This window comes from Solea senegalensis, linkage group LG3 (assembly GCF_019176455.1).
Source record: "Solea senegalensis isolate Sse05_10M linkage group LG3, IFAPA_SoseM_1, whole genome shotgun sequence".
NCBI classification, from domain to species: Eukaryota; Metazoa; Chordata; class Actinopteri; order Pleuronectiformes; family Soleidae; genus Solea; species Solea senegalensis.
The window spans coordinates 12,000,195-12,013,596 of NC_058023.1; the positions used below are offsets into that span (position 1 = coordinate 12,000,195).

At 40.3% G+C, this 13,402-nt stretch overlaps 1 protein-coding gene across 6 annotated transcripts in view; it reads right to left on the reverse strand.

The window, feature by feature from the left end:
- arap2 (ArfGAP with RhoGAP domain, ankyrin repeat and PH domain 2) overlaps positions 1-13,402 on the reverse strand; it is a 280,445-nt gene that overhangs the window by 69,422 nt on the left and 197,621 nt on the right. For all 6 annotated transcript variants that reach the window (XM_044020851.1, XM_044020850.1, XM_044020857.1 and 3 more), the window contains 2 exons: positions 8,677-8,783; positions 1,251-1,450 (listed from right to left, as the gene is read on the reverse strand). In XM_044020851.1, the coding sequence (XP_043876786.1) occupies positions 1,251-1,450; positions 8,677-8,783 (307 nt within the window). The remainder of the gene's footprint in view (positions 1-1,250; positions 1,451-8,676; positions 8,784-13,402) is intronic.

A 13,402-nucleotide genomic window follows, 5' to 3' on the forward strand; every position in this document is an offset into this window, starting at 1 on the left:
CCAGGCAAACAGCCCACCACACCACACATACATACAGATTAAGGACGAAGGACTGACATGCTTTTTAGCAGGATTTTAAGTCGCGTTCATAAAGTTTAATCAGCGTCGCCTTTGGTTTTATGACCCTTTATAGGCAACATGAATTTCTGTTCAATGAGATGTGAGCCGGTCAACTTAAGAATAACGATCCCTTTCCAGATACAGACCTGCAATTCTTCTACATCTGTCTTCAATGTACACATGTATATCATTACCTTCTTTAATAACTGCACTGGCACATTTTCATTTCAATAATCTGACAATTATTACACGTTAGGCACTGTCGTTCTGCAGGCTTCGGTGACGCATTTCATGTATTAAATATTTCGTTTATACATTCGTGAGTGCAGATACAAAATGCAGCTTGTGTTGCTCAATAAATGTTCGTTTAAGTCATCCTTATATGGACATCCTGGGGTGTGTATTTAAGGGTCACATCTTCAGGCTCTCTTCGTATGTGTTGTTGGGTCAACTTGCTTAATTTTATATTGCATTATATTGCGGGAGTAGCGATAATTGTGCAAAAGTCACGAAATAGACAGTTTTTCTGCGGACTTTGACATAATGCACATTCTTATACCCTCTCTATATATGTTTTAACATAGTAATGGAAAAAAAGTAGCATATAAGCTCTGTGTTCTAAGGGTTAAAGCAACTTTGTTTTGTTTTTTTGTGTGTGTTGTTACTATTAACAGATTGGCTAAGACAGGAAACATTTGTTACACGGATATGAAGGCTGAAGTTTGAAGTGAGAAGGAGATGATTAACAGCTGAGGTTAAATGCCACTGCAAAACAGAAAAAAACAAACACATGTGAACATGACATTTTGAAGCTGAAAGACAGAATCTTGTCTCTTCTCTTCCTGTAATTAGCAGCAAATCATAGCTTTCATTAACGAATGATGGGACCCACGAAGCGTGACAACTTCTTTTCCCTTCTGGTGTTTATCAAAAACTCTAAAATCCTTTTCCGTTGTCTTGTGACGACTTGGGTTCTCCACTGCTGTAAGAGTGTAGTGTTACTGTGTGTGTGTCGTTTACGTCTGCATCACTGCAAATACCAACCAAGGTTGCTCTGCTTTTTCTGTCTCAGTGTTTGGTTTGTGATAATGTCATTTAGCAATAGTGCGAATTCCAGGACATTTGAATTGATGCTTTCCTGCTGACTTGTTGATACTAACCCAGCGTATATTGTGTGATTTGTCCCTTACCTGCACATTTCTTGCAGATGACCACCCCCAGATTGACCGATGCCCACTCGGGCTGCGGGGCGCGACAGTCGGCACAGCTCCTGTTGGCCTCGTCGAACCAAATCTTCTCCGCCACTTCATAGTCGGAGAGTGTCTCGGCGATCGATTCTTGGATTGCTTCAATCCACTCCTCCTTCTCCCATTCTGACTCGGCTGTGAAGCTGCAACAATCGATTTTTTTTTTTTACCCCCCACCACCCCAAACACATGTCTCACTGTTATTGATTTGATTTGAGAGAGCAAATTAAACAGCATAGTAGCACTTGACAGGGTTACGGGTATGTGCAGTATTTGGAGAAGTTTTGGGGTCATTGCAATAGATCTGGTGGAAGTGATAGGGGGAGGGACAACGGGGCAGTTAGAGCAATCTGTCTCACCTTACACCACTAAAGTCTTTTTTTCCCCCCAGGATATTATTTCTATATTAGAATCAGCAGAGTTGAGAAAAAAGATTCGAGCCATAACCCATTTGCAATTTGGACATGCGTCAAAAAATAAGGGGTAAAAACAACGTTTAACGACCTGTATTCAGAGCAGCGTCACTTTGAAAGAGAAAGGAGGGAAGTCGTGGTGGAAAGGATGTTTACTGGTGTGTAATTATACACGCATTATAATATATGAAAAACCGCTACAGGACATGACCTTTTTCAAACTGAGTAGTTCTCCTTCCCACAAAGCAAAGGCCATTAAGTACAGAGTTTTGTGAAGCAGAACCTGAAAGCCCAGATTTAAACCCAAATCTGGTACCTTTCTGTCTGTTTTTATGAGGCCCTGCAGAGATATAGAGAAATGACTGCGTGGATATTATTCTCTAATTAGTTCCTGCAAAGTCAGGTTCCAGCAGAAAGCACGTCATTTACGTATGAAAGGGTTTTTAAAACATCCGCATCAGTAAAAGCGTACGCTGAGAGCTCAAGTGAACTCAGGCATCAGATGAGAAAACAACAGAGGCAGACATAGTGTATAAAATGGAGAGTCCTAGCTCGACTGAAAGGAGCACTTAGAAAGGAGAATTGGGACCACCGGTCTCCATAGCAACCGGGCGACTGGTGTAAAGTGCGACTTAAGATGAGGAGGGAAGGAGACAAGGGGAGGGGAGGGGGAAGCTTTCACCAGGAGCAGAGGATGTGCACTAGGGCCCGCTTCACCCAAACAAGCCCGGCACAGATCGATAGGTTGATTGGGTTCAGCTGTTCCGTGCCCACTGGTCTCTGCCCAGGGCCCGTCTAAAGAGATGACTGCGCACATCGTCTGCTGAACTGCAGCGTGGCCTCCAGAACCACAGAGGAGCCGAGCGAGGCAAAAGGCAGAAGGCAGCAGAAGTGGATGTGGAGGTTCCCCAGCTGCAGAGTTTTTAGATGTGTTAAGTGAAGGCCTGTGTCAGACTAGGCCATGAAATACACTCCGGCTTTTAAGCCACACAGGTAGTAAGGGAGGGGTTGAAGACGATCTGGAGTGAAAACACTCTCTTTGCTCTGATTATATGCCAGAAGCTGCATTTCCACTGCATAGTTCTGGGAATTGTATTTTTTTTCTCTGAGAATGAAATGGTTTCTGCCACATACGCACAAAAAAAACAACAAAAAAAACACAGATTAAAGCGCCAAAAACTGTGGATAGGAAGTTGCTAACAGAAGAACAAACTTATTGTCCTCGACAATGAAAACATAAAAAGTAATTAGCCCTTTTGTTAACTCTGGTGCAGCCAAGAAGCTGAACAGCGTCCCCGTCAAATAAAGTAATAAATGGAATAAGAAAGTCAACGGGAGAGATATTCAAGTCAAGCTGCTGTAAAGAGACGAGCTCGATGGGAAACCTCCACTGTGGAAACACACGTCATTCGTGGGGAAGTCTCCTTAGTTCCAGGTACTAATACATACACGTGCTATTTTTCACCCAAAAAAAAAAAAAAGAAAAGCTTATCTCATGCGGTCCACTGCACTGTAGATGTATTATCTTCACAAACACAGGCTTCAAGCTCCCATTACTCCCCTCTATGTTCTCTACACTGCAATTACAGAGCTCCTATAGAAATCCACACCACTCATTATCTGCAAAGTCATCAAAGCTGAAATGAACACAGTGGCCCACAGTGTCGAAGCTTGTATGATTTACAGAACAGGGATTTGCCGTTTGTTTCATGGCAACATTGGACTGCGGAAAAACGTAGTTGTCCCTCATGTTTGACATAAGATAAGAAGATTGATACAACGTCCACGTCAATCCTTTAACTAGCTGTTTCTTGGCTGAATTAAGAAACGATGAAATCCTGAAATGTTCTGACAATGACAGAAAGGCTGTTTAAGTTAAAAAAAAAAAAAACTTCAGATGGGTTCATTTTCTTAGTATATTTTCATATTTTCTATTACAGCTGAAAGATATTGTGACTTAAAGTTGAAGTTTCAAGCCTCGGACCAAGTGTCACTGGTGGGCGCGTAACAAAGAAAAAGAATATTTAGAAAAGAAAAGAATATTTCTCGACTTAGGGGAAAAAATACTACCACTATTCCAGTAATACAAAGCTAAATGCAAATATTATATATAATATAATATTTTTATATTATATATACATATATATATATATATATATATATATATATATATATACATATATGTATATATATATATATATGTATATATATATATACATATATACATATAATATTTTCAGCTCTATTTCGTATGCGCGACAATCAATCGTTTTCAAACACTTTACATTCCGCTCCACATGTGAGTGGAATTCAAATCTTGTCATCTAACTCTCAGCCAGGGAGCAAATCGGCACGTTCTCCAAAAAAAATGTCACACTTTTCCTTATTTGAAAAGCACATACGACATTCAAACTTCAATTGGCCAAAGTGGGAACTTCATGAAAAAAAAATTGCTCTTCACAAAAAAAGCTTCAGGGTTTTCCATTCACCAAGGACCTAAAAACCATTCCCGACTCATGAAAATGTATTTTTTATCATGTAAAAAAAAAATGTGGTAATCCAATTTCAAATACAGTAACTTCACACTGAAATTCCGGGTTGTGGTCACCACTGCATCCCAGGTTTACACCCAGTGGTGTCTCTCATCCTAGTCAGAAAATCAAATTCTTCTTCATGAATGATGAACGAGCACATGGTGCGGGGATTTAGTATAAAGTGGTTTGTATTATTAATTAGACTTTTATCTTTTATCACTTCACCTGAAACCGAGAAATCATGACAAAAAAAGTTTGAATGTGAGAATAATTAAAATGACCCTGGTGGTGAACAGTGTGGGCGGCTAAACTAAAACTAAGAAACTCTTTATCCTAATTCGGTGTTTGTTAAAAACGTAAAAACTAGAACTATGAGATCAAAACATAAATGACAAATAAATATATATACAAATCGACAAAGAAAATTCAACCAATCAGACATTTTACCCAAGGAGAAGTTCAGTCTCTTTAAAGAGGTTTTCAGGGAAGTAATAAAGTCATAAAATAATAACATTCAAGAAAACAGCCTCACCAAATACTGCAGTGTAAACACCTGCTGATACTGTATATCTACTGTCGGTGCATATGTGTGTGTGTGTTCATCTAATCAGCTAAGTGTGTGTGTGCACGTGCAAGAGGGTCAGAGAAAAGAGAGCGAGTGCTGGAATGAATCAAAGCCCAACTTATGCTGTTGCAACATGAAATAGGTTTTCGCCAAGGAAGACATAAATTATATCGCAACCAATGTCAACACTGTGGCAGGGGCATCAAATAAATGAATGTACTGATGTCAGTTGAGGGAGTGGTCTCTCATCTGTGGCCACCAGGGACGTGCAGTCAGGGAGGGAGTTCTACGTATGGTTCCAATGGTTTTTTTGGGGGGGGGATTTTCATACTCAAAATACCATAATTTGCACATTCCCAGTTCAAATACAGGGAATAATTGTGAGGTGTGGATTGATGCATGCATGCCTGTTTTCTCTCTCTCTTTGAACTTTGAATTTAGATTTATATTAAAGTCCCACGGTCATTGTATCTGTATTTCAATATAATATGCACATATATGTATATATGTATATATTTATATATATATGCATATATAATACGTCATATCTTAATACACAAACCACATGTTTGAATATACATATATATATATATATATGCATATACTACTCTACAATGCTATATTTTACACATGGTACTAGAGCTGTAAAGATTAATCAATTATTAATCGATTACTAAATGAATCTAAACTAACTTAACTATTTTGATAATCGGGTTGAAGGTTTTTTGTATGATTAAAACTAGATTTTTGAGAAAATAATCGACAGTTGCAGCCCTACATGGTACTGTATATTTTAGTAGTATTTCATATGTTCATTCATCAACACTCTAGGTGGCGGTAATGAGGCTTAAGCACTCCATTCAAACAGTAGAACAAGGAAGTACGCCGCTGTTCCAATTGAAGAGATCATACTTGTGTACTCCCGTCATTGGCAAGTATGTACGTACTTCCCAAGTACACAAGTAGTACATACTTGCGTACTTGTTGTTTGCAGACTAGTAAATTAGATGTTGTTTGTTAAATAAATCTGCTAAATCTGCTGCCTGCTTGATGGACAGGGACAGGCCTGACACTGCCGCGTGCGTAACCCCTGAGACTTTAGGCCAGGGGTGTCAAACATGCGGCCCGGGGGCCAGAACCGGCCCGCCAGAGGGTCCAATCGGCCCACAGGAAGAATTTGTTAAAATTTCACACTAATCTAAACGTAATGTCAAATGCTCCAGATACCTGTGACTAAATGTTTGTGCCTTTATAGATCCAGTGTGCTGTGTAAATAGTACATTTAGGCATGATATTGTTGAAATTGCACTTATATTTCTCAAGAAATTTCATGTTTTGTAAAATTATCCTTCAGTAAATGTAAAACAAAGGAGAAAAAACTAAGGGGTTCTTGTTGTTCATAGGTTATTATGCTATTATTTTACTATTTTTACTGGTCCGGCCCCTTTGAGATCAAATTGTGCTGTATGTGGCCCCTGAACAAAAATGAGTTTGACACCCCTGCTTTAGGCGTTAGTTGGTTTAGTTAGTGTCATTTTTGGAGCCCTTTTATGATGCTCAGCGTGAACTGGAGGGGGATAAATATCTCACTCTGCATCTTGCCTATACCAGTATGCCAGCAAAATGCCAACGATACTGCAGAGAGCGCAAAAAAAAACAAAAAAACATCCAAACTTAAAAGGCTCATTCAGGGGTAAAGAAAAACAATAATTCACAAACTGGACCTTTAATAACACGTCTGAACATGGGGGTCATGGTTTCAGTTAAACAACCCAGACAAACATGGATTTTCTTTACCATGCCGTCAAGCTGCGACTCCACTTTACTTGAATTGTGACCGAGTACATCAAGTTTTGTTTTTTTCCTTCTCTACACACCAGCATCTCTCCTCTCAGCCTCTAAACTGTCATTCTCTCTCTCTCTCTCTCTCTCTGCCGTTAAACGTCAGCGATTGTATCTACCACGGTGGACTGAACGCTCTGTCCATTTAATGGCAGCAAGACAACAGAAAAGCCAAAGTGAGTCTCCACAGCTTAAAGCGATTAGATGACTTTCTGACTAATCCCCACCTTGGGCAGGTAAGAGAACGCTCCCAGGGAAACGGATCGATTTGATACACACACACGCAAACGCACAAAGGCAAAAATAAAGCCCTTTCAGCAATCACCTCATCAAAACAATTCAGGAGACCTGAGCTCATTTTAATTCCACTCCTCTTTTTTTTTTTTTTTGTTGCACACAAAATGGCAATTACATCCAGCGCATTAACGGAGCAGCCAAACGATGGGACCATTAAGGGAGCTGACACAAACAGATCGATCTGGCATACAGCAGACTGGTAGAGGAATGAGGTACAAAAAAAAAAGGTCTTTGCACAAAGCAGAAAAAAGAAGAGGAAGGGATGAAAAAGAATCTAGTGAACAAGTGCATACGAACAAACAAGCCATGCTTTGCCCAGGCAGCTGTGACGGTTGTATTCTAAATGGGCCATTACGGCACAAACAAGCAGCGCGCTCATTGATCGTCGGCCCTCTGGGACTGGAGTCTCCTGAAAGGCTTTGTGCCCTACAGAGGCAGAGATACCTGCATGAAGCTCCCTCCCATGGGGAGACCTCAGTAAAAAGGGAGAGAGAAAAAAAAAAGAATCCCGATCGATAATTAGCGATTCCTGTACGGCACACTGTTCACATGTAGAGCGAGTCCTGGCGCGGAGGTGAGCGCCGGGCGAACGGGCGGCTTCTTGACACCACCGGAAGGCAGGGGGGAGACTCAGAACAAACTTGCCAGAAGATTCTCTTTGTCTCATTAGAGCCGAATGTCGACCGCGTGACCTGCCTGCTCATTAGTGTCCCGGCTTGCATCTCTGAGGGGAAACACGACTCAAATGTGTACCTTTGGATTAGCAATCGGACAATAACAAAAAAAAAAATCTCACTAAATAAATCTGTGTGTTTTGGGCGAACACACGTACCTAAACAACAACGTTAACATTCATTTCTTTGGATTCAGCTAATCTTGAAACTACATCTCATTACTATCCCGTCGAGTGCAACCAAAGGTACTAAACTACTCGTTGGTGATTCCTAAGGCTTTAGTTGTGGTTTAGTAGCTTACATCTACATCCTGATTTTAGCGAGCATGTGCACGTTACTGGTGCAACACCAGCCAGGAACCTGACCGTGCACATGTCCTTCATTGTTCCTAGAGTCATAAAAAGCATTGGGGAGGTAGTTAAAGAGAAAAAGACAAATATTTTTAATTTAAGAAAAACACTCGTTGTCATTTCATTGGACACTATCCCCTCAGAAATGGGAAGAGAAGGAGACGAATAAACCTTTCTACAAGATGATGCACATTGCTACGAATCTTTTCTTGACATTTACAAGAACCGCTGAAGTGCCACTTATTCACAACTGGAAACTGAAAGCATCTCATAAAAACAGAGGCGAATTTAAAAACTCGGGATACAGAAATGACGCTTGATGTGGAATTGTATTTGATTGTGAATTTCCCAAACCTTTTCTTTGTTTAAGATAAAATATAAAAATGTAGCAGGACGACTGCGACAAATAATAATAAATAAATAAAAGACGTGATGTCAATGAAGGAAATAAAAGTTTTCTGCCGAGACAGAAACAATTTCAAAGACAATTTTCAGAAATGTCATGCGCTAAAATATGAATTAGGTTTGTTGTGGTAAATAGGAAGTTTCCTAAACTACGTGGAATGATGCAGTGGGAGAGTGCACTTTTCTCCCTTAAATATGCATAAAATTACACACCATGGGCTGCCAATCCATTAGCATTAACAGCTCTAAAATGTGTTATGGAAGAAGAAGTGGAAAGTACAACACGTACCAGAAGTTTTTGAAGGGGGTGTTGATTTCAAAGCCCCTGCGGTCCATGTCTCGAATATTGGCAGCAGTGAGTTCCAGGTCGGTGATGGCCAGTCCCGCTCTATGGTCCTGGAAAAACGGAGACAAACAAAATGGAGGGGGCAATATGTTTAATGAAAATGAAGTGTGAGGGAGCAGCATGCTAACTCCAATAAATCATCAACGATTTATCACACTTTTTCCTCACAAAAATAAGCCACATATTATTCACTCTCTTTTCCTAAAGTTAGACAAGAAGATAGATGTACTCTCGTGCCCGTCTGTTAAGCAGGGAGTTGCAGCCAGGAGGAAATTAGCCTAGCTTGGCAGAAATGAATAATGTTGCTCTGCGGAGGGAATTAAAAACATACCTATTTTTATAATTAAAATGGTATTAAAAAACTTTTTTTTTTTTTTTTTCCAGTGGCTTCAATGGTTTATGATCGACACACCAACCAATGCATGGCTTTCCTATGGAATCATCTTTGAATTACTTTCAGTTTTCCACAACTTTATCTAACAAGTTCCTGAGTGTTTCGTTAAAGGTGGAGTGTGTAGGAATTAGTGACATCTAGTGGTCGGAGTGCCGTTACAAAACTCTAATGATCCTTCTCGCTTTCATTCATATATGTGTGTATATATATACACAGACATATATGTGTATATATATATATACACTGTATATACACATATATACATATATACACATATATGTGTATATATACACACATATACATATATACACACATATACATATATACATATATACACATATATACACACATAAATATATATACACACATATACACATATATGTATATATATATATATATATACACACATATATATACACATATATGTGTATATATATACATATATACACATATATGTATATATAGATACATACACACACATATACATATATGTGTATATATATATATATATATACACACACACGCATATATACATATATATATATATATATACATATATATACATATATACATACATATATATACATACATATATATATATATATATATACACATATATATATATACACATGTATATATATATATATATATATATATATATATATATATATATATACACACACATATATGAATCAGTTCTGCCAAGGGCAAAAGTACATCTGGTGAATCCAGACCAACCCGAGGTTCAGCCATTTCAGAAATACACGTGTTAGATACCCGTCTTCCCTCCTCCACTTCTTCCTCAATACTCAGAGCAGTTTAGGCTATTTTGCTATAGCCTAGAGCTCTTGGTGTACAGCATTACAAAAAAGAAAAATAGACTCTTTATTCCATTACTGAAGTGCAAAAAGAAGGTCTTGGTAATCTTCAGTGAGAGTGGGTGAGATGGGCGAGGGGTCAGCTGAGCAGTTTAGAGAAAGAAAGTGCACGGAGCCAGAATAAAACAGGATCTGTGCCAGTGCACTAAAGTGAATCACATACACAGCCTTGGCGAGGAGCTCCAACTGCTGCCATGCTGTGCCAGATATGAAAAGAAAATACAGGAAAAAAGAAGAAAAAGTGCGCATTTCCGGCACGGACTGCTCTCCACCAGCAAAACAATTTACACTAATTACACCCAACAAAGACGAGAAGATAAATCAACACCATCTTTGTTGATGAGGTTTTTTTTTTTTTGTTAAATACATGGCCTACTGTGGCACTGGTAGTGCAAGAAAACGTGTGAGGGGAACACTGCTGTCACATTTGGTTGCGACATCCTAAAGCTAATTGGCGACGAAATTCTCCCTGCATCCAGATTTAGCAGATTACAAAAGAAGGGAGGATTCACTTAAAATATTTGCCTGCTGCAAGATTTCCAACCTGAACTTTTCACGTTTGCTTCAGTTGGAGGTGTCAAACTCTTAATTTGACAGTCATTAGCCCCAATTAGACTAATTCAGACAAATTCCAAGGACTGTGGTGGAGACCTCAATTATTCTCCTTCCTGCACAATGATACTGAGGCAAAGTGAGTGGACTAGAAAGAAAGCCAGAAAGTGTGGAATGATGCTGTGAAAGCGTTATGAGCAATTAAGACACTATGTGCAAAGGGGGGGGAGGGGGGTGACATTGCAGATAAGAAAGATTAAAACGTATATAACCACAAAAGGCATGCGAGTGAGACATTTGAGATAAAGTTTTGATAAGGGGGTTCGGCGGAAACTCGCCTCTCCATCCTATCAATTATAACTTTGCACAGTCATTGATCTTTCAAGTTCTATAGCTTCTGCGGTTTGGAGATGCATGACGCGATAATGAGAGAACTGGGGTGATGGAGTCCAAACCAGCCTCATTCAAAGCTCATTCCGGCACTAACCGTTTAGCGCAGCCCGGGGATCTTAACTCCGCCGCGGCAGTAATTCCAACAGAGGAAGACAAATGGTTTACAAATGCTATAGCATAATTGTTCGGTTTCATACACCGGCCGCGCAGGGAGGAGGGAAGCGCCTGCATTTCATGTGCGCGCACACATGCATGAGCGCGTCCGCCTGTCGGAATGCACATGTGAGGGAGTGACTGCGCGGAGAGGGCAAGGCAGTCACCTATACCTAATGACCCTCATCCCACTCAGGCAGCCAATTAGAGCGCCGGGTTTTAGCCGCCGTCCAGCCCTCGCCACTCGTTACCCGCGCAATATGTGCCGCGGCCTCCTGCCCTCTCCAATTAATCCACCAAGGATGGAGAGAAGGAGGGATGGAAAGGCATTAGAGGTAAAAATAACTCGCCCAATTACATCAGCCAAAGGGTAGGGAGCAATAATGGCACTAACAGGGGCAGAGACAAGAAAGCCCTTTGGCAAATGTCTGCATGTTATTTTTCTATTTGTTTTAGCCAATTAATTGGCGCTGATAGCACATTTTACAATCTATCAGCAACGGCGGACACTGGCTATGGCAAAGGACTGTTCCACAAGAGGCTCCGCAGCTTGGTTACTACTGACTTGGCATGCGTACTTCTCATTTCCGTAACTCCTAGACCATTTGTGATATCAAGAAAATAAAAAAAAAAAAACAACTATGGAGCGTTGATCTTTCCAGGGTGTACGCCGCCTTTCGCCCTATGTCAGCTGAGATTGGCACAGCACCCAGCGTGACCCTCATGTGGAGGATAAAGTGGTAGAAGACAGGGAAATTGAGCTCTGCGCCCCCTTGTAGCCCCAGTCGGACTTCCGTGGAACGACCGTCCAACCACAGACAAGCTTCGCCAGCGCGGCGCACGTTTGTGACGTCAGCTTCTCAGTACCGTAATTCCTAAATGGTTGAATAACTGCCAGATATCGAAAGTGAAAGCTATCTTGGGGAAAAGGGGCAGAAACACTCACTGAACATGATTTGACAATACAGCCATCACGAATAATTATCAGACCGAACAAGACCTGACTGAGGGAGGATTTGTACGTATAGGTCATTTTCTGCTGATAACAAAGAACATGAGACAAAATAACGCCGACTGCTTGAATATTTCAACATAAAAACACTTCTGCAAACACACGCAAATGTAACTATGGTCTTCCTTTGGGGAATGAGGGCCAATAATTTAAGTAATAAGTAAGTGGCTATTAGCAGCCAAAGGTAGAAAAAAAAAACTACATAAACCACACATGCAAACATTTAGATTTTTCTTAATGACTGAAATAAATGACCTGAACCAGGTCAGCGCTGAGCAGCCGGCCTTCTGTAAATATTCAAGCTACGCATCCAATTAAAAATGATTTTCAAAGCTTTTCCAGGCTCTTATTGTGTGAGTCGGTTACTCCAGAGTAACAATTCTGTCACCGAGTTCTAAAAGACGCCAGACAAACAGAGGCCGCCTCTGCTTCCATCGCCACTTCCATATCCACTCAACCACTTAAGATGCTCTCAAAGCATGCTGGGTAAGACGGCCTCACTGAGGGTTGGCTGAGGTGAACAGAGCACACACTCAATGAAGACAAAAGACTTTGGATTATTTGAAACAACGGGTCGTAAAGAAGGGAGGTTGAAAAGGGCAGTGGATCAGAGAGACGTGGACGAAGCCCCAAAAATAAAATGCGAGACAAAGTGATAAATGTGCGTCCTCTTTAAGGAAAGAGTCGCACATTTATAGTCTGAAAATATATCGAAAAACCAAGCTCTTCATTGTGGAGAGACTCTAAAATGTAACTGGCAGCCAGTGGAAGTCACTCCATCACATTTGTTCAAAAATATTTCATAAAACTTTACTGTGCATGTGGAACACGGCTATAAAGGCTTTATGAGTCAGACTGCTGCTTCGGGGCGAGTCAAGCTGCGATGGTTAAAGGGGTTTGGCAAAAATAAAGCTCCACTTTAGAGTGAAGCTCCAAGCTGGTCGGAGGTTAGTGTGAATCACATGAATGTTGAGGGTTAAAGTTTGTAAACGCGATTCAAATGTGAACTAATAAACGACTGACGGCAATAATCATTTATATATGTTGAGAATTTGTTTGTTAACTTTGGTGAATGAAACCAAAAGGGCGACCCCAACCCACCTTCATACCTTCCTATCTGGGCTAGCACTAAGTCAGTGTCACACAAGACTGGTTTCCATTAAATATATTGGAAATTCTATAAAAAAAAAATTCAAATGCTGTAAAAAAAACTGTTAAATTACAGTAAAATACTGGCCGCTACCGTGCCCTGCATTTCTACAGTGTCAGTTTATGACTGTAAATAAT